The sequence below is a fragment of the Neopelma chrysocephalum genome, unplaced genomic scaffold (assembly GCF_003984885.1).
Source record: "Neopelma chrysocephalum unplaced genomic scaffold, ASM398488v2 Primary Assembly neopelma1_98, whole genome shotgun sequence".
NCBI classification, from domain to species: Eukaryota; Metazoa; Chordata; class Aves; order Passeriformes; family Pipridae; genus Neopelma; species Neopelma chrysocephalum.
The window spans coordinates 3,965,933-3,992,791 of NW_020897761.1; the positions used below are offsets into that span (position 1 = coordinate 3,965,933).

General features: G+C 56.1%; 1 protein-coding gene across 7 annotated transcripts in view; it reads right to left on the bottom strand.

Moving 5' to 3' along the window:
* Nucleotides 1-26,859, bottom strand: part of LOC113973001 (myomegalin-like) — a 34,032-nt gene that overhangs the window by 917 nt on the left and 6,256 nt on the right. For 2 of the 7 annotated variants that reach the window (XM_027694596.1, XM_027694603.1), the window contains exons 1-36: nt 22,842-24,221; nt 19,202-19,321; nt 17,491-17,610; nt 17,140-17,232; nt 16,807-17,022; nt 16,118-16,276; nt 15,635-15,748; nt 15,048-15,185; nt 14,658-14,837; nt 14,221-14,415; nt 13,753-13,896; nt 12,660-12,738; nt 12,050-12,138; nt 11,750-11,866; nt 11,170-11,307; nt 10,743-10,855; nt 9,921-10,048; nt 6,411-6,502; nt 6,142-6,290; nt 5,725-6,040; nt 5,465-5,633; nt 5,216-5,332; nt 4,662-5,136; nt 4,216-4,451; nt 3,976-4,027; nt 3,479-3,696; nt 3,134-3,328; nt 2,363-2,584; nt 2,054-2,185; nt 1,805-1,924; nt 1,541-1,718; nt 1,341-1,465; nt 1,029-1,130; nt 659-846; nt 269-412; nt 48-186 (exon numbers count right to left, since the gene is read on the bottom strand). In XM_027694596.1, the coding sequence (XP_027550397.1) occupies nt 48-186; nt 269-412; nt 659-846; nt 1,029-1,130; nt 1,341-1,465; nt 1,541-1,718; nt 1,805-1,924; nt 2,054-2,185; nt 2,363-2,584; nt 3,134-3,328; nt 3,479-3,696; nt 3,976-4,027; nt 4,216-4,451; nt 4,662-5,136; nt 5,216-5,332; nt 5,465-5,633; nt 5,725-6,040; nt 6,142-6,290; nt 6,411-6,502; nt 9,921-10,048; nt 10,743-10,855; nt 11,170-11,307; nt 11,750-11,866; nt 12,050-12,138; nt 12,660-12,738; nt 13,753-13,896; nt 14,221-14,415; nt 14,658-14,837; nt 15,048-15,185; nt 15,635-15,748; nt 16,118-16,276; nt 16,807-17,022; nt 17,140-17,232; nt 17,491-17,610; nt 19,202-19,321; nt 22,842-23,990 (6,661 nt within the window). In that variant the 5' untranslated portion in view covers nt 23,991-24,221. Of the gene's footprint in view, nt 1-47; nt 187-268; nt 413-658; nt 847-1,028; nt 1,131-1,340; nt 1,466-1,540; nt 1,719-1,804; nt 1,925-2,053; nt 2,186-2,362; nt 2,585-3,133; nt 3,329-3,478; nt 3,697-3,975; nt 4,028-4,215; nt 4,452-4,661; nt 5,137-5,215; nt 5,333-5,464; nt 5,634-5,724; nt 6,041-6,141; nt 6,291-6,410; nt 6,503-9,920; nt 10,049-10,742; nt 10,856-11,169; nt 11,308-11,749; nt 11,867-12,049; nt 12,139-12,659; nt 12,739-13,752; nt 13,897-14,220; nt 14,416-14,657; nt 14,838-15,047; nt 15,186-15,634; nt 15,749-16,117; nt 16,277-16,806; nt 17,023-17,139; nt 17,233-17,490; nt 17,611-19,201; nt 19,322-22,841; nt 24,222-25,363; nt 25,482-25,750; nt 25,906-25,979; nt 26,104-26,724; nt 26,802-26,859 lie in introns of those variants that run through there. The other 5 variants (XM_027694602.1, XM_027694601.1, XM_027694600.1 and 2 more) reach the window with 5 other exon arrangements.

Below are 26,859 nucleotides of genomic sequence, written 5' to 3' on the forward strand. Positions count from 1 at the left end.
GTACTTGGGGACCGGGCCAGTTTGGCCGTGCCACCGGGGCCACGTACGCTGGCTGACGATGAAGTGCTCCATGCTGTCCTTGAGCTGTGCTGTGCTGCGCAGCCGCTTGGCCGTGCTCTGCAGAGCATCCTCCCTCTCAGAGAGCCGGGCCCGCAGCGCTGCAATCTCACCCTGTAGTGCCTGCTCCTGGGAGCATGGAGAGGAGAGGAGTGTCATGAGCAGTGAGCACCCAGCCCCACCGCCCTGCCAGTCCCCAGCCCCTGCTCACTTTGCCCTGGTGCTGGGCGAGGTTGACAGGCAGCATGGTGCTCCAGAAGGCAGTGAGGAGAGACACACACTCTTCCAGGATGCTGTGGAGGGTGCTGGCACTGCCCCACAGGTGCCCCTGCCCTGTCCCTGCCCATCCCAGAGCCTGTGGGAGAAGGGTGCGGGAGCAGGTGCTGCTGGGGCACCCACATCCCGCTACACCTGGGGACTTGCTGTGTCCAGCCCAATGCGGCAGGGCAGTGCCAGCAGCAGCCCCCAGGCTGGAGGCTCCCTGCCTCCTGCCAGCCCTGCAGGCCTCGGGGCTGATTCTGGGCTCAGGAGCCGTGTCACACGTGGTTGCACAAAGGTCTGGCCCCCGGGTGCTGCCAGCCCCGTCCTGCCCACACTTTACCTCCTTTCCCGCGAGCTGGCAGTTGGGCAGTCCAAGCGCCGGGCGCGTGAGACACATCAGCTCACGGGCCAGGGCCTTCCCCTCCACGATGTGCTGCTCCAGGGCTTGATATGTGTCCAGGCGGCCGACAACGTGAGCCCCCATAGGTCCCTCGCTCTTCCTCACCAGTGGGTCTGCCTCTTGTGGCTCTGTGGAACAAGCAGGGATAGGTGAGGAACCCTGCCTGCTCCCCTCGTGGTCCTCCCCATCCCATCTTGGGGGCTTGGCTCTGCCCTGAGCTCTCCAGTCTTGCTCAGCAAGAGTGCTGCCACGAGTTTGTCAGGTCTCAGCAGCTCCTAAGACCTGTGTGTGGTCAGGCTCTGGTACCCACCGTTCATCCGCTGGACCACCACCATGTCAGAGGGCAGCGGGGAGAAGAGGGGAGCTGCTGAGTTTGTGCCAACATCCCGCACTGGAGGAGATGGGAAGCAGCCTAGAACAAGAAGTATCTGAGCCCCTGTGGACATCTGTGGCTCTGTGCCAGGGGCTGCTGGGGTCCTGCCCTCCCTCTCTGCCTGCCAGCAGGACCACCATGTCCCACCTGCTGCCATGACAGGAGAGGTGTTTAGAACCACCCAAGGGTTGCAGAGGGGCCAGGCACCCCGAGACCAGGGGCTGAGGGGGCTGGGCACGGGTCCTGTACCTGCTCGTGTCTCAGCAGAGGGGACAGGGAGGCTCTCGTAGACGTGCAGCTCTGCACGCAGGGTCTGCAGGAGCAGGCGCTGCTCCTCACTCTGCTGCTGCAGGAGTGTCACTGAGTGCTGCAGCCTGTAGAGGGGTAACACGTGGGTCTGGTGCCCACCCAGTCCTGTGGCCCCAAGGTCACAGTGCCCCAAACCTTACCTGTTGTTGTCCTCCTGCAGAGAGACCCGCTCGTCCCGGAGCTGCCGGACACTCTCTTGGCACTCAGCGAGCTCTTCTGCCAGCCTCTGTTGCTTCCCACGCCTCTGGCCCAGCTCCGCTTCAGCCTCCCGTACCCGGGAGCAGGCAGACAGGAGTGCCTTCTGCACCCGGACCAGCTCTGGGAACAGAGACCGTGGAGGTGTCACCGCCACCCCACTCAGCCCTCTGGGACTGAGCCCCAGTATGCTGGTGGCCCAGCCCTACCTTGGGAGAGGTGGTCACGCTGGAGCCGCACGGTCCGGTTTTCCTCACGCAAAGCCTGGTTCTCCCCACTCAGCTGCAGCCCCAGCTCCGGTGTCTGGGCATAGACATCACTGGGCAATCCTGCAGAGGGGACCAGTGCTGAGTCACTCTCCCCAGTGCCCCACTGTACACGGGGTGAGCACCCTCCCTTTGCAACAGGGTGTGCAGAGCCTGGGACCCTGGCAGCCCTGGCCCAGTGCAGCCCCGTACCGCTGGCCTTGCCAGTGGAGGCCAGGCGGCGTTCCAGCTGCTCCCGGAGCCGGTCGTTGGTGCAGATGGACTCCTCGAGGCGCTGGCGCAGGCTGCGGATCTCCACCAAGTGTTCCTCCAGCAGGTCTGCCCCTGCCACAGCCAAGGAGAGGGCTCAGGGCAGGAAAGGCAGTGCCATCTGCCTTATGCCATCCCCACTATCCTGCCCCATGCCAGAGTCATGTCCCACAGTCATTCTGGTGCCGGATCTCCTCCCTGTTCCCCCACACGCATGTAGGATGCCCCTGTGGTCTCCAACACAGACCATACCTGTTAGCTTCTGGCTGGAGTTGCACCCCAATGGCAGGGCCCCATAAGGTGTCTGGCCGGGTGGGGGTACGTCCCAGAGGACATGGGCTGAGGTGGTCCTGGGGAGCTCAGCCAGGCTCTGCAGTGCACCGTGTTGGCAGAACGATGCCGGGGCTTTGCTGCCCTCTCCAAAGGGGCCCAGTGGGACCGTAGGCTTTGCTGGTGCCACGGGCAGTGCCACACCTCCACGCACAGGGCAAAGCAGGGAGGAGAAGGACAATGAGCAGGGACAAAAAATGGGGCAACACACTCCCATCATGTGCTTTTTGCCCCCTTCTCGCTCTGCCCAACAGTGCAGCCCAGCGTCCCCCCACGGTGATCCCCCATCACCTGACCTCCCACCCTGATCAAACCCACTCCCGCTGAAGAGCGGAGTTTCTCCCAGAGCTTCCTGATTATGTGACACAAGGTGGAGGGTCTCAGCCCTGCTCCTACAGAACAACTAGCTAAACCACCCTTTCCCAAAGGCCCTGGGATACCCAAGTGCCCACACCAAGGGCTAGTGTTGCCTACAGTTGTGTCCATTCCACCCATTAAGACCTTTCTGCACAAGAGCTACATGTCCCCATCATCCATCAGCCAGAGAGATGGGACCCAACCTCAAAACCATAGCCCCAAGAAGCAGCAGGTCCAGGGCAGGACAGGCAGGTCAGAGAGGGTGGGAGGGGATGAGGCACAGCACAGCATGCAGGGCAGGCAGGACCAAACCCAAGCCAGAGGCAGTGTGCTCACTTTCTCCCAGTTGCCTCTGGAGCACCTGCAGTTCCTGTTGTGCCTCAGCCAGGGAGCAGACAGAGGTCCCACAGCAGCCCAGGAACGGTGGGGCTGTGGGAGGGGGGGGCCCAGCAGACAAGAAGGGGGACAGCCCAGGGGCCAGTGCAGGCAAGGGGGCACTAACAGGTTTGGACAAGGAGTCCAAGTGATGGCCTAGAGATAGGAGAGAGAGATGTTAGCATGGCTCTGGCTCAGCCTAGCAAAGATCCCTTCTCCCTGGGGGCACTGGGGACCCTGGCACACCCCAAGCAGCCAAGTCCACATGTCCAGAGGTGGTTGTGGCCCCTGGTCACCCTGCAGTACCTGTGAGTTGGGCAGGCTCCTCATGGCACTGACTGCACTCACTGGCTGCATCCCCATCAGAGCAGGGCTCCAGCCCCTCAGACATGAAGGAGGAGCTCGTGGCAGAGTGGGATGACTCAGAGGGTGGGCAGCTGCTACCTGGGGACTCAGAGCGTTCCTGCAGCTTCACCTCCAGGCTCTCAATCACCTTCTCCTTCTCCTGGAGCTTCCGGCTGAGCCTGCAGAGGTAGCCTGTCACCTGGGCTGGCAGGTCAGGGGGACTTCCATCCCACAGCTCCTTCCTACATGACACCCACATGGCATGTCCCACTTGTGATGCAAGGCTGCCCGGAGACATGGAGTGCTCATAGGGGTCCCCAACCCCAGAGGTAGCCCCAGGACCTGTACCTGAAGCACAGACACTTAGGGCATCCTGGGCCCCCCACCCCAAGAGCAGTGATAGACCCTGGGGTGCCCACACCAAGCAGGTCCCACAAACCCTCCCTGGGAACAGGTACCTCAGTGCCAGGAGTTCATGACTAGTTTCATCCTCCCCATCTTGTCGATCTCCTGAAAAACCAAGCCAGAGAAGAGCCAGTCAGTGTCTCCATGCCCAAGGATGCCTGGCCCCAAACAGAGCTATAGCAGAACAGCACAGCCTAGCACAAGATGTCTGAGTGGCTACAGCCCTTCACCCATCAAAGCACCTGTTGTGCACCCACAATACCCATTCCCACTGGCCCCCTAAAGTTACTTACTGGTGCCTAGCTTGTCGCTGAGCCTCTCAGCCAGCTGCCTGCCCTGGGCCAGCTGCTCCCGAAAGCCCTGGCCCAGGTAGTAGTCGATGTCAGTGCCGCGGAGCAGGTCCTCGAAGGACCGCAGGGCGTCCCGCAGGTGCTGGGCCAGGCTGCGGCTCACGCCCCGGCCCTCCCGCAGCATCTGCCGCAGGTGGGAGAGCTCCCGAGCCTGCGCCTGGATCAGCGAGTTGTACTTCCTGGGAGAGATGGGCAGGCAGGGCAGTCAGACTCCCTGAGAGTGCCGTGGAGAGAGTCTGTGCACTCTCCGCTGCTGGGGCTCTACCCCACCATGCAAACACCCCAGGAACCTGGCTGCAGGAAAAACAAGCAACAGGGAGCCACCACCCTTGGGAAATTCCTGCGGACCCCCGTAGCCCCTCATCCAGTCCCAGTCCCCAGGACCATACCCTGGCCAAGTGGCAGACTGCAGCTCCTTGGGCAAAGCCCCTCCAGGCTTGGCTGAGGGCAGCTGTGCCTCGAGGAGGGCGACACGGTGCACCAGGCTCTGCAGGTCGCGGTGTGCCCGCAGGGCGGGCGGGCAGAGGGTGCCATGGCCATCCGACTGCCAGCCCTCATCCTCATCAGTGAGGCTGTGGGCTGGGGAGGCCAAGGCCTTGGGACCTGGTAGAGGCCGCTCAGCACCTGAGGTGTAGCCACTGGTGACGGAGATGGAGCGGGCACGGCGCTGCAGGCTCTGGATCACCTTGTTGGCATTGAGCAGCTGTGCCTTGAGGTCCTGGATGTGCTGGTGCAGGGCCCCCACATCCTCCAGGGCCATGACTTTCTGGGCAGTCTTGCCTGCTCTGGGCACCCCTAGCTGGCATGGGGACCCCAGCTCTTCGCTCAGGCTGAGCTCGCTGAACACATCTGGCTCCTCACACTCTGCAGAGGGCACAGTGTGTCATTTCTCCATGCCAGGTAGGCTAAGCATAGGGATCCCTGGAACCCTGTTTCTCCTTACCAGGGCTGGTGGTCTCATCCCGGTCAGCCTCGGTCTCACTTCGCCCACATGTCTCATAGCCCAGGTCCTGGAAGTCCACCTGCACTTGCTTGCTGAGCTGCTGGGTGTGAGGTTCACCTGCCGGGCAGCCCATTCAGCTCAGGGTCCTCCCTGGGCAGGATTCACCACCCCTGCCCCACGCACAGCACAGTGCACAGGGCATGCCAGGCTCGGCACAGACTCCCTGTCCCACCCGCGGTTTTAACTCACGGAGCAGGATGTGGTACTTCTCCAGCTGCTCGGCTTGTGCCCGCACTGTGGCCTCTGAGGCTGCAAGCTTGTCCTGCAGCTCCTGACACTGCCTTTGGCCCTGGGCCACCTGGGAACGCAGCTCTGTGCCCAGCCCTGGCCAGCCCCCACCGGGAACGGTGCCCTCCACCTGCCAGATAGGAGATGGGCTATCAGCCCCCTGTTTCCACCCTCATCTCCATCTCTGTCTTCATCCCCATTCTAGTCCCCTGTGCACTTACATGGCTCCCATCCCCTCCACCCGGGCTTCCAGGGCAGGGTCTCTTGGGCATGTCATCCTGGGATCGTGCCTCCAGTGCTGGACGTTTGGTGGCCACAGTCCCCCTCTCTGCTGGGACCCCCAGGCCATCCCCACTGCCTCCGGCCGGGCGGTCCCCGAGGGAACTGCGGGTCTTCCGCTGCAGCCTGCGGGTTTCAGGGGCCAGGGGGCTGCCCAGCCCAGCCTCCTCCTGCTCCCCGCCCTCCAGCAGCGATGTGGCTTCACCCATCCGCTCCTTCAGCTCCGCATTTTCCAGGCACAGGCTCAGCATCGCCTTCCTGGGGGCACAAGGCACTGTGAAGGGCAGGCAGGGGCTGGGATGCGGGGTGTCCCCTCCAGCCACTGCCACCCGCTGGCTCCAGAGTCACGGAGTTCTTGCCTGATGTGGGAGACAGAGGAGAAGCCGGCTTCCTCCAGCTGTGCCTTCAGCTCCCGCAGCTCCTCTTCAGCTCGCAGCTCCCGCTCTGGCACGGTGGGTGCTGTTCTCCTTTCGGTGCTCCCACTTTCCTTAAGGGCCTGGGGGCTGCTCTAGAGAGACAAAAACAGAGGGTGATGGGGCGTTTCCAAAGGGGCTAGGACACAGTTTGGCAGTGGTGCAGTGCCCAGTTCTGCCACCCCTGTTCCCAGTGTCGCGCTGCCCTGACTCACGTGCTGGGCTGCCACGCCACGGGCTGTCTCCTCCTTCATGCCGTCGGTGAAGTTGGTGCTGGCAACGTTGGCATCTGTGCCTGCAGCCTGACCTAGGGGACAGCACAGCACAACAAGGCAATCAGAGGAGCGGCACTGGCAGCACTGCCTCTGCCCTCTCCTCCCTGGTGATGCCCATGGCCACTGTGGGCAGCCCCGGGGCAGGTGACTGCTTCATACACACCTGGTGCTGGGGCACTTCCAGCAGGACTGAGGTTTCCCTACTGTCCCTGTGCCCTTCCATCCCCTCTCTGCATGCTGGAGTTCCAACCTAGCATCCTGTGCTGGCCCATCACTGAGGGAGGGGACAGCACCCCAGCAGTGGTATCTGTCCCATCCACATCTCTGCCTTCTCACCACCTTGTGCTTGCTGCCCTGACAGACGTGCACACACACCACCCACTCTGCAGCCACTTCACAAGACACAGTCAGCAGCAGCAGCATGAGTTTGGTCAGGGAGCCTTGTTGGCACTGCCCCAGCCCGGTGTTACAGGGTGTGCAACACGACTGACTGCCCAGGCAGGGGTAGCTTGGGAGGCACTATCAGCCACCCTCCCCACATTGCCCAAGCCCTGCTGTCAGGCATGGCCTTGGGCTCTTTGCAAGCCCTGCACTGGCTTTGCAGAGGTAAAGGGACACTTGTGTCCCATACCACAGTGCCTGGGGCTTTGGGTTGAGCTGGGGTCATGCTTTTCTTGCTTGCACACTGCTCTGCTCCTGGGCCCTTGATGCAAAACCCTGGGTGAGGGCTTGCAACCCCTGCCTAGGCAGCTGGGAAGTGGGTGTACCCCCAATCCCTCTTCTTCCCAGGGAGACAGGTGCTTGGACAGGGCCCAAGACTTTCCCCTGGGGCTGTGCAGGGCCAGGTCTCACAGCTGCCTTTGCACCGAACGGGAGGCAGCTGCTTTGCCTGTGGCCAAATCCATCGCCATTAGGTCTGGAGCTCCTGGGCAAGGCTGAACACAGAGCAGGGGATAACAGAGAAATCGCAGCAGGAGAGATGCCAAGCATCGCTGGTGAAGGGGAAGCCAGCAAGGAAGCACATGGCTCTCAGGAGGAGTAGCGAAGGAGCAGCCAGGAACATGCCTTGCAGCAGGGCAGGCGTTTGCACAGCGCACCGTCCACAGCACTGGTGACACGCTCAGGAGACACACTCATGACAAGCAACTGCCATGAGGCTGCAAAAACCCTCAGCCAGGTGCCAAACCATGCAGGGGGATAGTTCAGTGCCTGCAGGGCCTGAAGGGTAAGGGGATACAGACCATCAGCTGCAGCCTTTGCTGGGGGGTTGAGAGCCACATGGCTCTCAATGTGGGTCACTGTGGCTGAAGGAGCACAGCAGGGTAGCACACAGCCAGCACAGCTGCTCTGGGCACACAGGAGAATCAGCTCTTATGCCAGGGCACAGCATCCCACTTTTCACCCTCACCCACAGCTCCACACAGCTCCCAGTGCTCCAGGACCACAGAGAAAAAGGGAGCACAAATCTCAAGGAAAAATAAACCAACCAATCCCATGGGAAGAAGAGGAATCTGGTAGTGGAGGAGCAGAGAAGTGTGTACGCAGGGCAGCTGTGCCCAGGCTGCTGTTCACCAAGTGCTTGAACCTTCCATGATAGCAGGAGCACACCAGGCTGCTCAGGTCTCTGTGTGCCACCGGCACAGGAGACAAGAGATGCTACCCCAGCACTACTTTTCCACAGACTTCTCTGTCTTTTACCCCAGCCTCAAGGCACAGAGAATTAGGTACATGGCTTGCAAATTGCATATGGCCCACAAGCACGGGACATCCAGGTACACTGGCTGCACGGGAGTCTTCACACTGCTGGGAACAAGGGAAGAGAAGCAAGGTCCACAGGAAACTTGAGAGAGGAAGGAGAGACCTCCACAAAGAGCTATGAGACACCACAAAGAACTGCTGACAGAGGGTGCTCTCAGGCAGGGGGCCAGCTCGGCATCAGTGCCAGGATGGAGGAGGGAAGGTAGAAAGGTAAGGACAGGGACACAAAGGCTCCTACAAAGTGAGAAGCAGAAGGATAAAGAGAAGATGGTGCTACACAGAGAAGTGAGAGGAAGGGAATGAGATGAAACAGAAGAACAGAAAAGGTAACCAAACCCAGAGCTGCCCAACAGCCTCCAGCTGTGCCCCTTCTGGCCATATGGGAACCACTGAGGTCACCACGCAGCCGAGTGCTGACCCAGAGGGGCAGTCCTGACCTGCTGGGAGAGCTGTGCTGCATCCCAGCCCCATCTGAGACAGGAAGAGAAGCTCTCAGCAGGGGCACAAGGAACAGGACAGCTGGTGCCCTGTGAAGCAGTCACAAGCAGCCACGCAGCAGGGCAGTCACAGGTCCGGGTGTGCAGCACAGCGAGAGGGAGCTTTTCTACTCCACTTGCTCCCAGTTCAGCCTCCCCAGCAAGCAGAAACAGATGCTCAGAGGTGCAAAATTTGCTCCTGCCACTTTGGAAAGTGATTACGGGACAAGAGATCCATAGCCTGCCGTGTGTGGGAAGCACTGATCATTGGGAAGCTGTTGCTGCTGTTTTTCAGCTCTCCTGCCAGCCCCCACACTCCTGGAAGAGCTGAAAGAGATCCTGGCAAAGGTATGCAGTGCTGCCGAGTGAGACAGCCCCCAGCAACGCAGAAATAGGGTCCTGTCCAATAGCCCAAGGGGTGCATGGAGCCTGTAAACAAGATGTGGATGTACAAGTGAGGGAGCAGACCCAGCCCAGATGCTGTCTCAGTCACACCAAACCATCTGTCAAAAAGAGGAGGAAATTCTCCCTTGAAGACTCACAAGCTAGGCTGAGACAATTAGGGGAAAAAAAAAACATTCAGTAAAATCATCAATACTGGAGTAGGATTTGGTTTAAGCATAAACTGAATTGCTGGTTCTACACTCAAGTCTTGTGTAAGAGGCCCAGGCAAGTGTCACCAGGTCTTGAATTCTCTGTCTCTGGAACCCACTTTTCCATATACACTGTCTCCCTTTGGGCCAACCACCATCAACCCAAGAGGTGGATGTCACTGGGTTAAGAAAATGGTAAGGGAATACAAAAACTCACACTCATGCACTTGGGAGATGATAGAAAACATCTGGTGTTTCCTTCAGAGATAGGGAATCTTTATTTGGCCCATGGGGGTGGGAGGAGAAGGGAGATAGAGGGAAATCAACTAAAATGGAATGATTTGAATGTGCAAATACATCAGTGGCCACCAGGGTAGGTCAGACAGGAACGTACACGAGACACGGGTGGATTGCACTGATCGCCGTTTCCGAAGCAGCTCAAAAATAAAACAAAAAAAGCCCTGCACCAGTTCTACTGTACCATTATTAAGAACCAAAGCAACCCTCCCAGAGTCAGTGAGACAGGCTCGCTCGGTTAGTGAACCGTTTCCGTGGCAGGCGGGTGAGCGCCAGTGCTCAGAAGGCATGCTGGGGTAGGACTCTCACACGCTCCTGTTCCCCACCTCCTATGGCGCCCTGTGTCTCCAGCCTGCTCAAACACTCCAAGCTTCTTCCAAGAGCTTCTTCCAGCTGTCCCCGGAGCTCGTGGACCCCTTCCAGCTCCACCTGCAGAGCGTGGTCTCTCGCAGCGCTAAGCGGACACGCCGCACAGAATGGAAGAGGGTTAGACAGGCTGCAGCAAGCACACACCAAACCGGCCCCTCCATCGACACTGACATCGACTCCAGGCAGCTCAGCCACCTCCCGCCTCACCTCTAACCTCCCCAGAGCACAGCCATCCCCAAAAAAGGCTCCAGCCCATGCTAGGGGACTCAGAGTCACAGCTGTTCTTCAGTGCTAACCCAAGCACTCCACTTATGTGCTCTCTTGCTATCAGGTAGCTCAAATATCCCAGAGGCTGCAGCCTCATGAAGGGCATGAGATTACTGCAGGGGACAGACAACCGCCTGGATAAGCACCTAGATAGATCCTTATCAACCCAACAGCTGGTTGGGAATTTGACAGCAGTCTCTGAAAGGTGGCCAAGTGTGGGTGGGAAACTGAGCTGGGAAGGGATAAGTCAGGAAACAGAGATGGAAACCCCATGGCAATGGGGGGAGTTTAGGGAGCATTTAAAGCTGGCCACCACAGCCTCTTGAAGGGAAAAAGCCTAAAACTTCAACTCCCAAAACAGCATTGGGCTGATCTTTTGCCTCAACTCCCTCTTTCCCCACTGAAGGCTCTCAGACTTGCAGAACAATCACTGCTTCAGGGACTGCCCCAATGGACACCCATGCCTGTCCTGGCAGTGAAGGGCAGCACAGAGCCAAGGCAGCCTCACTTACCTGTCTGGGTGTGTGTGAAACTTCACCAGGCTGCCATAGAGCTGCCTCTCTGCCTGGAGAGCCTCATTTAACCGATTCCTCTCAGCTATCAGCCCTTCCAGCATCAGTAGCAACTGGTTGGAGAGAAGAGACAAGCAGCACTTACAAACCAGACAGAAATCAAAGGAGACATTTGGCCATCCCTGGGAAATTGGGGCTTCCCCCTTCCTCTCTTGCTCGTGTCCAAATTGATCCATGCCATCCCTGGACTCCCAGAAGACTCTGCCCTTTGGACAAGTGCTAAAGGGAACCAATCCTCTCCATCACACACAGCCAGCTTCCAAGAACAAGCACATCTTGGTACATCAAGAGGCTGAAAACAAAGCCTGACAACTGAGCACCAGCAGAAATATAAACAGATCCAAGCTTGCCCCACACGGCACACTACCTGCTGCTTTCTGTTTCCAGCAGCCTCCTGTCCTTGTGATTCTGCCATGGCCACTTTCTCCCGAAGCACCAGCACTTCTTGTGTAAGCCTTTCCACGGCTGGAATTTCTTCAGGATCCACCAGCTGCATCTGCAGATCCTGAAAACCAACAAGCAGCAGGAGAGCTCAGTGAAGAAGGGATCAATAACAAGGACAGCTGGACCTCCATAAACCTCCCTGGAATGCAACTGCCAAAAGTTTCAAATGTTTGGAAAGATCCAGGTCTCCTAAGGAAAAAAATGCCAGAGCACCCAGAGTGGATTAGGCACAGACCACAGCCTGCAGCAAGAACTGAGAAGGGACACCATGCACTCTGATTAAAGGGCTCTCGAAGGAGGGTGTTTGGTACATAAGGAGCAAAAAGCCAAGTGGAAACACTCCGGGGGTTTGCGGCCTTTACCTTCTGGCCAAAGTACCACAGAGAGCTTTAGACAAACCATCCACAGCCAGCCAGCCATGCTGCTCTGAGGATGTGGGGAAAGAAGAGACTCCTCTGCAGCCTTTGCAGGTGGAACTGATCCACCACAGCGCAGTATCTCACCTTGATCAGGTCCTCTTTGATCTGGATGGTTCTGGTCAGGGACTCTATATCCGAGGCCTGCACCTGCAGCTCTTCCTCCTGCGTGGCCACGACAGACTGGAGAGCAGTGAGCTCCCGCTACAGAGGGAAGAGAAGCCCATGAGAGACTTCAGAGAGCCAACACCCCCCTGCAAGCTGCTGCCCCATTTCTCTCACTGAGGGTATCCTCATAATAGTGGGGTCCACAACCTCAAGTGAGGGGCAGCCCAAAGGTCTCCTGTAAGCAAGGGAGATCAAGCACAGGCTTCATCATAAGCTCACCCTGCTCTCCCTCTCCTTCTTCGCCATTAGCTCCAGTTCCTCTTTGGCATTAACGAGATCCTTCTCCAGCTCTGCTGCTGACATTGTAACTGCAAAGACAGTTTGGTTGCAGGGATACTGCATGCCAGTTCAAACCCCAGTATGACACAGAATCCCTCTTTGGAAAGACAGGGCCCCAATGCTTGTGCTCCCCATTGTCCCTTAGTAAATATCCTTCTTCTCTGCTTAATCTTTGAACAGCAGCCCAAAGCAACAGCAACATCCCAGGTCTGCTGTTCTACCCAAGACAAAGTACAGGTGTCCTGGTCCCAAGGCAAAACCCAAACCAGTTACACTTGTCTCAGCTCAGCCTGAAACAAAGTCAAAACCCTTCCACTGGACAGCATCAGATCTTGGATAGAACCACCTCACCTCAAATCCAACACCAGCCTCTTTTTCCCTACTCCCACCCTTGGACATCACCCTAAAGAGAGGCACAGCTTTATTTCACAATATTCACTCTTGTTCAAAGCTCTCTACTCTTTCACAGTTTCAAGTGACCACGTTTTCCCCACAGCAGAAAGCCCTGGTCATGTTTGGGGACCTCAAAAGAAGTTGTCACCACACTCACCTCCCTCAGTCCCGCAGCTGCTGTCCCCCTGCGGGGGTCTGGCAATGGCTGTAGCTCCAGAAGCTATTTGCAGTATTTCCTGAAAACACAAAAGCCTCCAGGTTTGCACCTTTATGTGGAATGTGAAGCTTCCTCAGAGCTCCAGGATTGCAGCAAAGCTGCTGGCTGCTCTTTTGACACCTCTGAAATGTGAGAAACCAATGAAGGGGATCTCGCCAGGCAGCAGGGAGAAGCGAATTGCACCCAGAAGCCGTGTGTGGGCAACAGGGCACTGGCCTTGCTTTATTTGGCACTGGAGGTTGCTGGCAGTGAGTGTCTTCATAGTAAGGATTAAGCAGGTTTCATGCAACTGCAGCAAACCCATCCTTCAACTGAGACTCTACAAAGACCTACATTTCCATCTAAGATGTGGCCCAGAAGGACCATGCAGGAAAGAAAACACAGAGCTTGGCCCATATACACATCCCTGGAAGTCTGTAGAGCTCACTGATCCTGGGAATAGAAACCTGTTTACAGCTGCTTAAAAACATTCAACATGTCAGCTCACCAATAAACCACTGACAGCTGCTCAAGTAGGAGCGTGGCATATGTAGCCTTGGAGTTGTGTTCAGCCTCAAAGGGGGTTTCAGCAAAGCCGCTTTAAAAATACCAACTCCAATTGTGGAAGAGACAGCAAACAGCCAGCAGGCTCTGCCAAGAATTAGTGCGACCTAAAATTAGCTCTCTTGTCCCCTCCAGAATGTGACAATGTCAGGGAGGAGATTACAATACAGCAAAGCAGCCCAGCCCAAGGAAGGACTGGGTCAGTGCTGAAAGGTCAGAGGGTGGATGTCTTTCATACTTTTATGTGCCCTGTGGACCCAAATGCTGCCTGATCAAAACAAAGAGACACTGAGTGACACAGGCTGGTGAAATCAAGATCAGAACATCCAGGCAGCATTTCTGCCCCTCAGTTTCATCTCTTCCTCCTATAGGAAGTCTCTTCCCTAATCCCGCTTTCATTGCTATCATTCTCTGTGGTATTCTCCCATTTTTCTGTGGCCATCAGTTCTCTCTGGAGCCCTGAGGCCACAGGCAGTCGCATGATTCTTACTTGTATGGGCTGTTTGTGCTGCTTCAACAGCCTGGCACCAGCCAAGTGGGTCCCAAAAGGCTCCTTCCCCAACACATGCTGGCGCAGCAGTTGCAGCTCGCAGCTCCTCTCAGCCAAAGCCTGTGCCATCTTCTCAGCAGCCACCTGGTTGAGGGGGGAAAATAGGGGAAGAAAGGGCCATGACCAGGAGTAGGATCCCTGTCCCTCTTCTTCTTCAGAGACTAAAGGAAACCATCTCAATATTTCTCTCTCACTTGAGAATCAAAGTGCTCTGCAAACCAGCCTGGCAGCTACTGCTCCTGGCCATTCCCATCCTACTCACCAGACAGCCTCAGCGAGGCTCAGCCTCTCCATCTACAGAGGAACAAGCTCTTTCATTTCTCTCATCCCTCTGGGAGCTTCTCTTTGCTTAACAAGAGGCAGAGCCACCCACCCCAGCCTCCCACTGTGGCCCTGCACACAACTCACTCTGCTCTGCTGCTCTTTGGTGCTCATGGTCTGCAGCAGCTCCCGGATTTCGGCATCGTGCTCCATGGTCTGACGGTTTCGGTCGCTGAGGAGATCCTGCAGCATCTTCTCCTTGTGCTGGAGACGCAAGCACAGCTCCTCTGCTACCTCACTCTGCCCTGGGCCCAGCTTGCACAGCAGAGTTGCTGTAAGCTCCTGACAAGGGGGAGAGAGACATTGCTACCATCCAACTGAAAGTTCCTCAAGGACAAACAGCTCTTCTGCCTGGGTATAGCTGAGAGAGCAGTGTCTCAGCAGGCACAGGTATGCACAGGTGCCAAAAGCAGACAGTTTCCAAAGCACTGTGCACAGCTTCAGGTGAGGCAGGCAGCCAGCAGGCTCTGGTTTGGGATCACTCTCTCTACCAACAAACTCAGGAAGCCAAGCTAAGGCCTTACCTCCACTTCCTTATTCCTGTCATGCAGGCAGGTTTGCAGCTGCTGGATGATCCCTTCCTGCTCCTTCTGCCTGCTGCAAGATTTGGCATCAATCTCCTCCTTGAGCCAGCGGAGGTTCTGACAGGTTGCTGAGACCTGCTCCAGTTCCAGGGTTTTGGCTTTCAGGAGGCTCTCCAGGCTCTGAGGACCACAACAGAAGCAGCTCAATCAGGGACACAGACTTAATTCTGAATTAAGCAGAACTGGAAATACCAGTCACAACTGCTAGCAGAGAGAGGCCAACACCTGCAGATGCTCTCCCTAGCAACAATGACAGCATTCCCAGGAAGGTCTGTCTAGCAGCACCCCACAGCCAGGCTGGACTCTGCACACCCAGGAACAAGCACTCACGTGAATGGTGGCCTCGTTGCTGGAGAGGACATTGCGCAGTCTTTCCAGGTCATTTCCACGCTCCCGTATTGAGAGACGGAGCTGTTGCAGCTCTTGCTCCTTCTTCTCCAGGGCACAGAACTTCTCGTCAACTGCTCGCTATGTGAGGGGGGGATTGCTTAGAATGGGGCAGTAGGGCTCTGAAGCCACCACTCCCCGCGTGGGTGTGAGATCCTGGATCCAAATCTCACTGAATTTTTGATATGGGTCAGAACCAACTCACTGTGTGTGTGCGTGTGGGGAAGGGCTGGGCCTAGACCTGCAGGAACATGGTAAGGCCTGCACATAAGGCCTGTGCTGAGGGCACATGGCAAAGCCAGAAGGCAAGGCCTGCTGCCTCTGCAGAGCACATGGAAGAGCTGAAGGCCCTGCTCTGGGCAGTTTACAGCTTAATCCAGAATGCAAGAGTGGGGGACCTCAGCTCTTCCTTCCAGAGGGCTCCTCTGGAAGGTTGAGCCATGAAGAGCATGTAGAAGACATGGTCACCCCTGGGGCCCAAAGGGTGAGCCTCAGGGACAACCAAGACATTGCCTACAATATGTGCTCACCTCCAGAGCAGCATCCCTGTCGCTGACTCGCTGCTGCAGCTTCTCCAACATGGCATTCAAGGCTGCAGGGCTCTTTTCCAAACTTCGCTGGCATTGCAGAAGCTCCCTTGATTCCTAGAGATCACACACACCCCCCTAGTAAAACTGTCAGGATAGAAACACCCCTGAGGGTAGCACAGGAGAATCAGAGATGACCATCTCCTTACTCTATGCTTGCTTTACTCTCCACATCAAAGGGTGTAGAGTCCCAGCAGCTGGGGCTGGCTGACTAGCACCTGCCAGGGCCCACCAGGCATTGCTTGGGCTGAGGCACTTGGATACCTGTGCTTTATTTCTCATCTAGGGACCACAAAAGCCTCTCTTTCCTTCCCTTCTTTAAAGGGCATGCATGAAAGCTATAGACAGACTTTTGCATGGCCAAGTACCAAAGGAAGAGCAGAGGCCCCAATCAATTAGCTCAACTCTAATCTTTCTGCATCTCACCTGCAGAAGCTGCTCCTTGTGAGCCAGCTGCTGACTCAAACGCTGAACTCTCTGCTCCTGGGCCTGCAGCTCACGGCATTTCTCCCACTCCACAGTCTGGAGCTGCTGAGCCTTGTCCTGCAGCTCTGCCTGCAGCTGTAGTACCACAGCACGCAGCTCCTGCGAGGAAAAAGCACATCTCTTGGAATTCAGTCCTCAACACACCTGCAAACAGCGGGCCAGTTTGAGAAAGCCAAGTGCAGCAAGGACTGTGAGCACAGCCAAAAGTCTTCTGCAATACTACAACTTTCACATCTCCAAACACACTTCCATGTCATGAAGTTTAGATTTATCTCATTTTACAAGGTACACATCCATCTAAACCCCTTGCTCTGGCCACAGGCAGAGCTTTAGTCAATCACAGCTAAGCTGCACAACAGGGAACATTAACTTTGTAACATTGCAAAAAGAGATGGGACGTTTGCACCAGCCAAAGACATACGAGTGACAACATATACAAATATCAAGCATCTTTGCTGATTCTAAATCCTCAGATATGAGGGTAAGACAGCTAGATAATTCTCCCTCCCACATGTGACAAGGGGTTAGGCGGGTGTGCCCAGATCAGCTTAGGTAGAAATGATTAATTGAGTGGGAGTATTGACTATATCAGTGCTTCTTAAGTTATGTAAACCCAGGCTAAGTCACACCTGGTTGTGTTTCCTGGTTGCCTCTTTCTGCTGCTCTTCCTCATGCACCGTGGTCTCCAGGAGCTGGGTGGCTCTCCTGGCTTCAGCCAGTTGATGCTCTTTCTGGCGCTGAGCTCTCTTCAGTTTCTGCACTTCCAGCTTGGTGCAGAAAAGCGTGTTCTGAAGATCGAGTGGTGACATTTGCTGCTCCTGGGATGACAGTGGGCTCTCGGACACCTGGCAAAAAAACAGGGACCAGAGAAACTCAAAAGATTCTCTTCGCATGAGGGATTTAAGAATCAGGATCCCTGCAGAATGAAACCTGATGTGTTTTGGGGCTTTCCAGGGACATACCTGCAACTGCCCCAGACGGCTTCTGTGTAACATGTCCCGCAGCTTGGCCATGGTCTCGTTCTGCCCTTCGATGATACGGTACAGCTCTTCTGTCTACGAGTCAGAGCACAGGAAGCCCAGTCATCAGCTAACCAAGCACAAACTCTCCCACCCCAAGGAGATTAGGTTAACCCTAACCCTAACCCTCCAGCCTGGACTACAACACACGTTAGCATCACATGAAAGAGCTTTGCAAGAAATAATTTACTGAGATCCAGCACTGGCTTGAACATTTCTTTTCAGCCACTGCCTACAGAGCCAGCACGCTGCCCTCTTTCAGTGAGCACCACCCTGCCCACCCAAAAATATTACCTTATTCTCTTTGCTCTTCAGGGCCTCATTCAGACTCTGGATTGTACGATCTTGCCTCTGTGATGTTTCTTGGAGAGACTTTAATTCGAAATTCAGTTCATTCAGCTTTTCCTGTAACAACTGAAGACAGAAATAGCTTGGGTTTGTTTAATCCTGCCTAATACTCTCTATAAACACCCTTAAGATTCCCTCCACTCCTTACTCCATCCAGCCCTGGTGTTGACCAGATCAAGGTAAACGTGGCTCCCTCTAGAGTTTGTAAACACTGTTGGAGGTGGGAGGAGACCGGTGAGTAAACACAAAGCCCTCAGTGCCTCCACAGGACTTAATCCAGTGGTTCTGGTCCCTCCAAAGTAGCCCTCACCTGCAGGGTGGAGGTTTCAGGCTTAGGTTCACATATCATACTGTGTCCCACATACCCCAGCAGAGTCTTGCTCAGGCTGCCCAGCAGCCTTCCCAGTTTCTATTTATTTCTCTTCCCTTGAAAGAAAAGGGGCTGCTTCAGCCCAAAAACCTCCCAAAAATCTGAAAGAAAAATATTAATGTGAAGAAGCTACACATTCACTCATCAAATCAGTGGTTTATTTAGCATCAAGTTCTGGCTTCAGCACAACAGAGCCTAGCCAGTTGTGCCAACCAGGGTCCCAACAGCACGGCTGCAAAGCAAAGGGGAACCTCTCACTAAATTACAGGTTCACAACCTGAGAAACTTTTGCCTTTAACGTTCTCACACTAAGGACACTACCACCCACTCTGACAGTTTCAGGACAGTTTGCTGCTTTCACCATAACGTTCATGACGCGGCACACGCGCAGTTACACAAGTGCTTGTTAACATTTCTAAACATGCTGCCTGTTGGCATTCTTAATGTTTGATGATACCCCTCTTGTAAGAACTTACTCAAGTCTCAATTTCTGCAGGAACTGGTGCTGTCACATAATTGCGTCCTGTTGCTCATTAGTTTACACAGCTGTCCTGTTATCTCTTCTCTAAGAGACACTCCCCTTAACCTGTTTAAACACAACTACATTTACTGGGCCTTGGGTCTCTATTTCTGATCGACCTTTGAGGTCCAGGCAGCTCCAACACCTTATGGTTGTCCCCACATTTAAGTAAATATCCCATCCAGATTTTTTTTCCCCATTTAACACCCATTTTCCCAGTGGGTATAATTTACCTTAAGAGTTCAAGAGCATAATTACGAAGATATACCCCTCCCAACATGTGTTAAAGTTGATGTGCCTCAAGAGAACTCAGATACATGCTTCTTTCAAAAGGAAGTATTTAAATTGATATGAAAACAGGACCCCCTCTGTGCTGATCTCTCTTACTGCTTGAAAAAAGAAGGCAGCCTTCACCCCTTCTCTCCTGCATCAGGCTCAGCCCATGCAAATCCAAGAGGTAGGGAAATAACCCTGTGCACCTCTCCTTCATCAGTTCCTGGAAGATTCACCAGGCAAATGGAAAGTTCTTCCAAAACAATGATTTGCAAAAATAAATATGGAAAACCTACACAGCCCAGCTGTAGAAAAAAAGTAAATGCTTTTAATTGAATCTGACAGACGAGCATTGAAAATCACACGTCAGCACACATCCTTGCTGGAAGGGAGGTGCAGGTGGCTGTCTCCAGCCAGGCTAGGAGGCACCCTCCCTCCAGTGCTAACCACACCAGACTCACTAGGCACTGAATGTGCTGCTCATGAAGAAATACCTTGTTGGCAGCTTCAGACTGCTGGATTTTGCCCTGCAGCTCTGCAGCATGCAGATCGGACACGTGCTCCCCTGCTGCAGGGTCACCTGGAGCTGGCTGCTGATGTTCATCCTGCAAATTCTGAAAATGAAAAAATAATTTAAAAATGAGAGAATGGCTCAGCTCTTGCACTGGCTTCTTCTGTTCAGCTGTCAGCCCTCACACACCTTGCAGCAAGGAGTTAAGCATGCTCCCTTGTGCTTTTCCAGCTGTGATACATTCTCCTGCCTGTGTCTCCCTTCACCTAGGTGGCAGGCTGGCACCTGGCAGCTCTCTGCCTGACCTGCCAGAAGTGCCCTGCTGCCCCGAGGCTGTGGTTGGGCTCCCTGTCTCTCCTCACTCCTGCACCAGGAACCCAGCAGCTTGTTTGGCTCTGACCACTGCAGGTGGATGACGGATCTCGACCCCACACCCAAGCCACATCCCTGAAACCTCCTCTCCTTCCCATGCGGCCTGTTGGTTTAAAAAAGCTTCAAAACCAGCACCAAACTGGTACCCATACTCTGCCAAGCTTCTGTGTCTTCATCAAGCCCACAACCTTCAATCCTTCCCACCAGCTCCCCTCCTGCCATGACTAGCAGTCACATGCCCCCCCCAGCTCTGAACCCCCTCCACTCTGGGTTCTCCTTCACAGCTCCACATGCTCCAGCATCCACACTATGTACTATCCCCTACAGCTCCTCAAGCAAATTCAGCACCACAGCTGAGATTTTTTTTTTCATGACACATACCCATTTATTGGGAATGTAAACAGCCTACTTTGTGATGCATGGCCTGCCAGACCCGGCTGGCTGAGCACACACTAATCCCTTGTCATCCCTCCTTACTATTTCTCTGCCTCCCGCCCAGTGAGTTAACTCCTTAGGGCAGCACTCAATGCCAGCCTCCCTTCCCAGCCCTCATAGGACTCCTTCAGTATTCCTGAATATCATCGGGGACACGGCACTGACTGTACTGGTGCCTGCTGTAAGTGGGAGCCCCGGCAAGCACAGGTTTGCAGTGCAGAGGCCATGGCAACCTGGCAGGGCTTTTTGGAGCGCACACAAAGCAGCACCAGCTCCAGGCAGTGCAGCACAACCAGAGCAGTCAGCTACGATTAGCCCTGCCAGGGTGAATCCTGATCTTCAGCAGCCACAGCAATGTGCCGTCTCTGGGAAAGCCAGGCAGCGCAGGGAAGCTCCCCCAGGTCTCTGCACTGCCCCTCCCACACAGGAGCTTCCATACAGAAACACTGCTTCCCTTTACCCTGATGTTTTTAGTGAAAGCTTAAGACAGTTGCAGAAAAGTAATTTCAAATTTTCCCAGCCAGAAGGCTTTGGATCAGACAGGGAGAGATGCCAGATTGTGTCACACAGCCCCTATTTTGAAATAAGGTTGATGAAAAGAAAACAGAGAGGAAAAAAAAGGAAAGCACACATTTCCTCACAATTTGCACATTTGGAAAAAAAAAAAAAGAAGGCAGAAAGCCTGGAAAGAGCTAAGAGCAGGGAGGGCAAAGGGGGAAAGACAGAGCCACCTCCAGAGTCCAAAGTTCCAAAGCCCAAGCTGCTTCCCTCGTGCTTCCCTGCAGCCATGTCAGGAGCAGAGTTCCCCAGCAGCTTCTCCAACTTCAGTATCTTACTAACAACCAGCACAGCCGCAGCAATGCCAGCACACGCTGACCCAGACAGAACACTTCTTTAAAAAGTAATAATCACGGCATTATCCAAGCCTGCCAAGCTCAGATCTGCCCAGAACAGCGGGTAAGGGACTGGCTGGCAGCGGGGCACTGCCTCCCTCGCTGCCAGCACGGCACCGCGGGCAGCTGCGGGAGCGTCTGACAAAGGCGCCGTTTGGTGGCACTTTCCTGGGGCTGTGGTGGGGAAAGGAAGGAATTGCTGGTTCAAGAAAACGCCCAAGAAGACAGTACGTACAAGGTCACACGCCCCGACATCAGACTGCTCGATAAATTTAAAGAACTGCAGTTTCCCAAAAGCAATAAGGGAACTGTGGTCCTATATATATCCTAGATATTCCTTTTGCATTTATGTACAGGAATCACTGGACAGCAGAACGTGACTTTTAGAAAGAGCATTGCTTTTACAAAGAGAAAGACAAGCAATTTGTAGGAGAACTATTGAGCCTATTAGCTGCATCTGCCTTCCCATTTTTGCTGTTAAAGCCACTCCAAGGATTAAGCCCTTGCCCCTTCAGCCAGAATCCGTGCCGAAGACCTGCTGCTGTCACGGCCAGAAACAGGCATTAAAAAATCCTGCAGGATGAATTCCTGGCAGGGACGATCAGATGGCAGAGGCTGGAAAAACTCCTCAAATGCAGTTCCCAGACGAGGATGGGCATGTGTGACACAAAGCCAAGCTGTAAACACGACACGTTGACTGTGACACGTTCTCTGTTCAGAGAAAGCCCATTTATACGCTGCAAAGACATCCCATGCAGTGAAAATCAGCAGCAAGTGACACCGAGTACAGGAGCAGCATCGATGCCCTGGTTCACATCCTCAGCCCCTCGCTGCCAGCGCGATGCCTTTGTGCTGCAGATGAAAATTAGCGTTCCTACATTCCTCTCTACATCGTTTCTGGAGCAGGCTTTTATGGAAAAGCACACAGCTCGCGGAAACGTCCGAGCAGATGGGGCAGCAAGCAGCGCCCGGCTAAATAGGAAGCGCAATTCAGCACTGCCACAGTTGCCATAGTAATAAACGACCACTTTTCTAATCCCCCAGGCTACCTACAGCATTAGGCAGCACTAAGGCTGCTAATGGGCATGCAATTAGGCTGACATGGATATTCCTGAATTGAAGCTGACGGAAGCCTTCTATTCATTATGGAAAGTGGTAAAGAAGTTACAAGTTCAGCTTTTTGACTGCACACTAATGCAGATTTCATTAAAGCCAGCAAAACGGAGGCAACCTGGAGCTAGGATTGCTGTGAAGGCAGATAACAGCAACCCAAAAGTAGGAGCTTTTGTCGCCTCTCAGCAACACCTACCGCTAATTGATGAATCTTTTCAAAGGATCAGAAAATAAACCAATTATCTAGAATACCAACCCTAAAGTCATCCTCTGGCACAAATCCACCTGCAAGGAAAACACCTGTCCCTAAGGGCACGCACCACCGATGCCTGGGTGGATCTGCAAGTCAGGCAGGTCGGAGGCCTGACCTGCAGAGGCAGGGCTGAAGGCAGGCGTTCCTCACACTCAGCCATTACTCAGGCACAAAGAAAACACATGCCCAGAAGCCTAAAACATTCCCTTTGGTTGCGGATAAAAGGGACACCGACTTCTCCAAGAGAAAGCTGAAGTGAAGTTGGTGCTTTCTCAGCAGGACAACGACAAAGAGCTTAGACCCATCTAGCAGGCTGCATTGTCAGGGAGGGCTGATGGAGAGGAGGGAGGGTAATTTCCCAGAACACAGGGAGGAAACAGGCGACAGGAGAATGACAGAGAAGCAGCACACCTAAAAAGGACCGAGCTGCCTATTCTTAGCCCTGTTTCAGCGACACGTGGCTATCTGTATTATCTCAGCACAGAAGAATCCCCAGTGGGCTCAGCGTCGGACCACGAGGACCCTGCTCAATGGAACGGCGGCACCATGACCTCTACCTGTACCCGCAGCGGCATATAATCCTCACAGAGGTCATCCCACAGCTCCTGCAGTTCAGAAATCTCCAGGGAGAGACCCAAAGGAGCTCTGGAAAACGATTTCCTGTCTGCGTTCAGGATAGCAGAACCAGCACAGGCTAAGCCAGCAGAAGCACTGCCATCTGCCAAGTCACGGCTGAGCTTGGGGTGGGGCAAGCTGGACTTCACAGGAATAGGTAGCCGGCTGCCTCGGGGGCTCTGAAGGGGTTTGTAGTCCAAAGTCTTGATCAAATTGAGGGCCAACTCCAGCCTGTTCCCACTCAGTGAAGAGTTTGGGGTCATGCGGTCATCTGAGAAATCATCACATTTCCCATTCCCTTTCACCCCCTTATCTGCATCTTCCTCCTTCTGCTGCAGAGGGCTCGCCTCCACGGTGGTGTCCAGGGACTCAACAGAGGACGCAGGTGTGCCTTCCTCCATGCTCTCCCCATCCACAGCCACTCTGGAGCTGGTGGACTCGGCCACATCACACACGGACGACTCCTCGTTGCCCATGCTGGCCGACCACCGGCTGGACAGCCCGCAAGAGATGCTCCTGGCCACCTTTCGTGGCACTTTGCAAATGGCTTCATAGTCGGCGTCGGCCACCCGCAGGGCGGCACAGCCCCGGCAGCGCCGCGGGCGGCTCCCGGCTCCCTCCGAGCCGTGGCAGCTGTGCGGCTCCAGGCTGTGCTCCTCCTGATCCGTCCAGTACTCAAACCCAGAATAAGCGAAGTCCTCCTGCAGCAGGGCAGCATACCGTGCATCAGGCAGGCTAGAAAGGTCCACAGTCCCATCCCCAGCCCTGTCTTCCGCGCTGGATTCGTCGTTGTTCCTGCGGTACATGCTGGCGATGCAGAACTTGAGGCGGTCCTTCTCCAGCAGCAGCTTCTGCAGGCGCTCGATGGAGAGCGCTTCGATGCGGGCGATGACCGTGTCGAACCTGTAGATGCGGTCCAGCATGAAGGCACACTTGCTGCAGGCGAACTCGGACCTGCCATCCCGGCACAGCTCCCTGCCCAGGACGTGGGAGAGCAGCACCTGGAGGTTCAGCTTGGCCGCCGTGTGGAAGATCCATCGCCGCTGGTTGCCGCACAGCTCCCGCGCGCAGATCCGGCAGGTCTCCTTCATCCTCCCTCCCTCCCGACCCCACCCGAACCTGCTCCTGGGGGCTCCCACCAGACCTTCCCGAGCTCAGCGCATCTCAACCCCTGAGCCCACCGGCACGTCTCACGGCACCGATCCCCCCTTTTAGGGTAGGGTGACACGCCGGGACTCCTGATGCTACAAAAACATCCCACCCTACACCGCCTCCTTCACATCTTCACAGCCACACCTGGGCTGCCCCCTACCCTGGTGTCCCCTCGATGCTGTCCCCTCTCCTCACAGCTCGCCCCCCCGCGATGCTGCCCCTTCTCTCCTCACAGCCCCCGTCCCCGGGGCTGCCCCTCACCGCGGGCTGCCCCTGCCCCGCCGCCCCCCGGCCCCTCGCCCCCCAGCCCGGAGGATGCTCCTGCCACGGCGGCGCCCGGCTTCTGGATCAGATTTCAAGATGGCGGCGGGGGACAGCCCCTCCGGGCATGCGCGGCAGCCGCGGCGCCTACCGGGATATGTAGGCGCCACGCCCGTATTGCGTATGCGCAGTGGCAGCCTGCGCCGCGCCCGGGCACACGGGCAGCGCCGGCATCGCGACAGTGACAGCGACTGCGACAGTGACAGCGACAGCGCAGGGGTACAATCTCAGAACCAGTGCCCAGCCCCTAGCCCTAGTGCCAGCCCCCCTTCCACTAGCGCTTGGCTCCACTACAGGTGCCTGTCCCTGTGCCAGGTCCCCACCCCAGTGCCTTTGCCACGTCCCAATGCCAGTGGCAGTGACGGTGCCAGTCCCAGTGCCAGATCCCCACCCCAGTGCCAGCACCACGTCCCAGTCCCAGTGCCCAGCCCCGGCAGGCAGTGCCAGGTGGGCATGTCCCCGCAGCACAAGGCCACCACCAGCACCTGCACGGCACCCCGTGCCACCCAGTGGGCACGCACCAGCGTTCCCGGTGGGACCACCGTGTGGGCAGCTGATGGCCCCTGGCTGCTGGGGACAGCACTGTGCCAGCAAGATGTGGCACGGCCAGAGCTGTGGGGCTGCCAGGAACATACTGCTCTGATCTGTCACAGCCCCAGAATCCTGCCTGGCATGGTGCCGGGCCGTCGGGGGTATTTTAAGACCCAGGATTTAAATGGCAGACAGGCATAGGCAGCACCGACACCCACAAAAGGACTGCACAGGCTGGCAGCCTCTCCCCTGAGAGCATGCACCGTGTCTTCCTGGACCCCCTGCTCCCTCCAGCTCCATGGCACAGCTGTGCATCACCCAATGCTGCCAGGCTGGATGTGGCACAGCCCTGGCCACAGTCCCAGAAGGGGACAGGGATGACAATGTCCAGCTGAGCCCTGGGCAGGTGTGCTCCTCCCTGGGGTGCCAGGCTGGAGTCTCCCCACCTTTGCCCACCTACCTGCTCCTCCATGACCTGGGGTTCCTCCAGGCGCTGCTGCAGGTCCCTCTTCTCTGCTGACAGCATTTCCACAAGCTGGTTGCTGGCAGCCAGCTCTCGGGTCAGTTCTTCAATCCTCCTGAGAGGGAGGGAAGGGCAGGGGATGCTCAGGGACTGGGATGGCCCCAGGATAGCACTGGGAACAGCTGGCAGGGGTCAGTCTCTGGGCCAAAGCAGAGCAGCCTCAGGGCTGCTCCCCCTTCCCCACAGCCCAGCTCTCTTCCCTTGGGGTGACCTTTCCACCACACCAGATTCCTGCAGCCCTTCAGTCATGCACAGCACAAGCCCCTTGGTAGTTCCCAAGGACCAGCATATGCTGGCAGCAGAGGGGACGTCTTGGGCACCCACCTTTGGGCCATGGTGCTGCAGCCATCGTCACTCCTGTCCTCCTCCTTTGTCCTTGCAGCTTCCTTCAGCTTCCCTGTCAGCTCCCGGCATCTCTCCGCCTCGGCTCTGGCCAGTGCCGTGGCCTGCTCGGCCTCGCTCCGTGCCAGCCTGGCCTCCTGCACAGCAGCAGGGTGAGCACCCAGGCACCGGCCCCCAGCTCTTCCCAGGCTCCCACCATCCCTGGACTCACCTCCTGCAGGAGCTGGATCTTGTTCTCCAGGAGCTCATAGACGTGCTCCGACTCCCGCTGACGCTCCTCATACTGCTGCTGGAGCGCGGCCTGGCTACGGGTTGTCTGGTTCTCTGCAGCCACCCTGCCAGGCACAGCACAGCATGGCATGGCACGGCACAGCGTGGCACAGCATGGTATGGTACGGCATCTCACGTGACATGGCACGGCTTGGCACAGTATGGCACAGCATGGCCTCCCTTTGCAAAAGCCCCCACCCCAAACCAGCTGGGCTGGGCGACCTGCACCACCCCGGGTGTGCCCAGCCCAGTCCCCTCCATGCCGTGGATGCTATTTCTGCAGGATCCCCGTGAAGGACATGCTGTAACCCCCCAGCACTGCTGCCCTGGGGACACGGCTCTACTGGCAGCACCAGGTCATACTCAGACTCTGACTCATCAAAGCACTCCTCACACAGTCCCAGAACCAGGGGCTCCCGGGCTGGCTGCTGTGCCCCAGTGCCCCCACCCATCGGTGCTCCACTGTGAGACACCCATGCCATGGCCCCTGGGCACGTCGCTGCCCTCCCCCACCAAACAGGTGCTGTCTTTTATTTTTGGCTGGCATGGAGGGTGTAAGAGGAGCCCTGCGGGTGCCCAGCCCCATTGCAAACCCCTCCAGCCCCACTGCAGGCAGGGTGCAGGTAGACGACCCCCCCGGGCATCATGTCTGCTCCAGGGTGAGGGGGTGGGCCAGCCCCACTCACCATGTGTTGTCCAAGGCTTGTTGTTTCTCCTGCAGCTCCCGCTTCAGGCTCTCCACCTCCACCTTCAGCTCAATGTTCTATGGAGAGGGAAGAAGGTGTGTAGGATGCCCCCACGCTTGCTGGAACCCCCAGCCC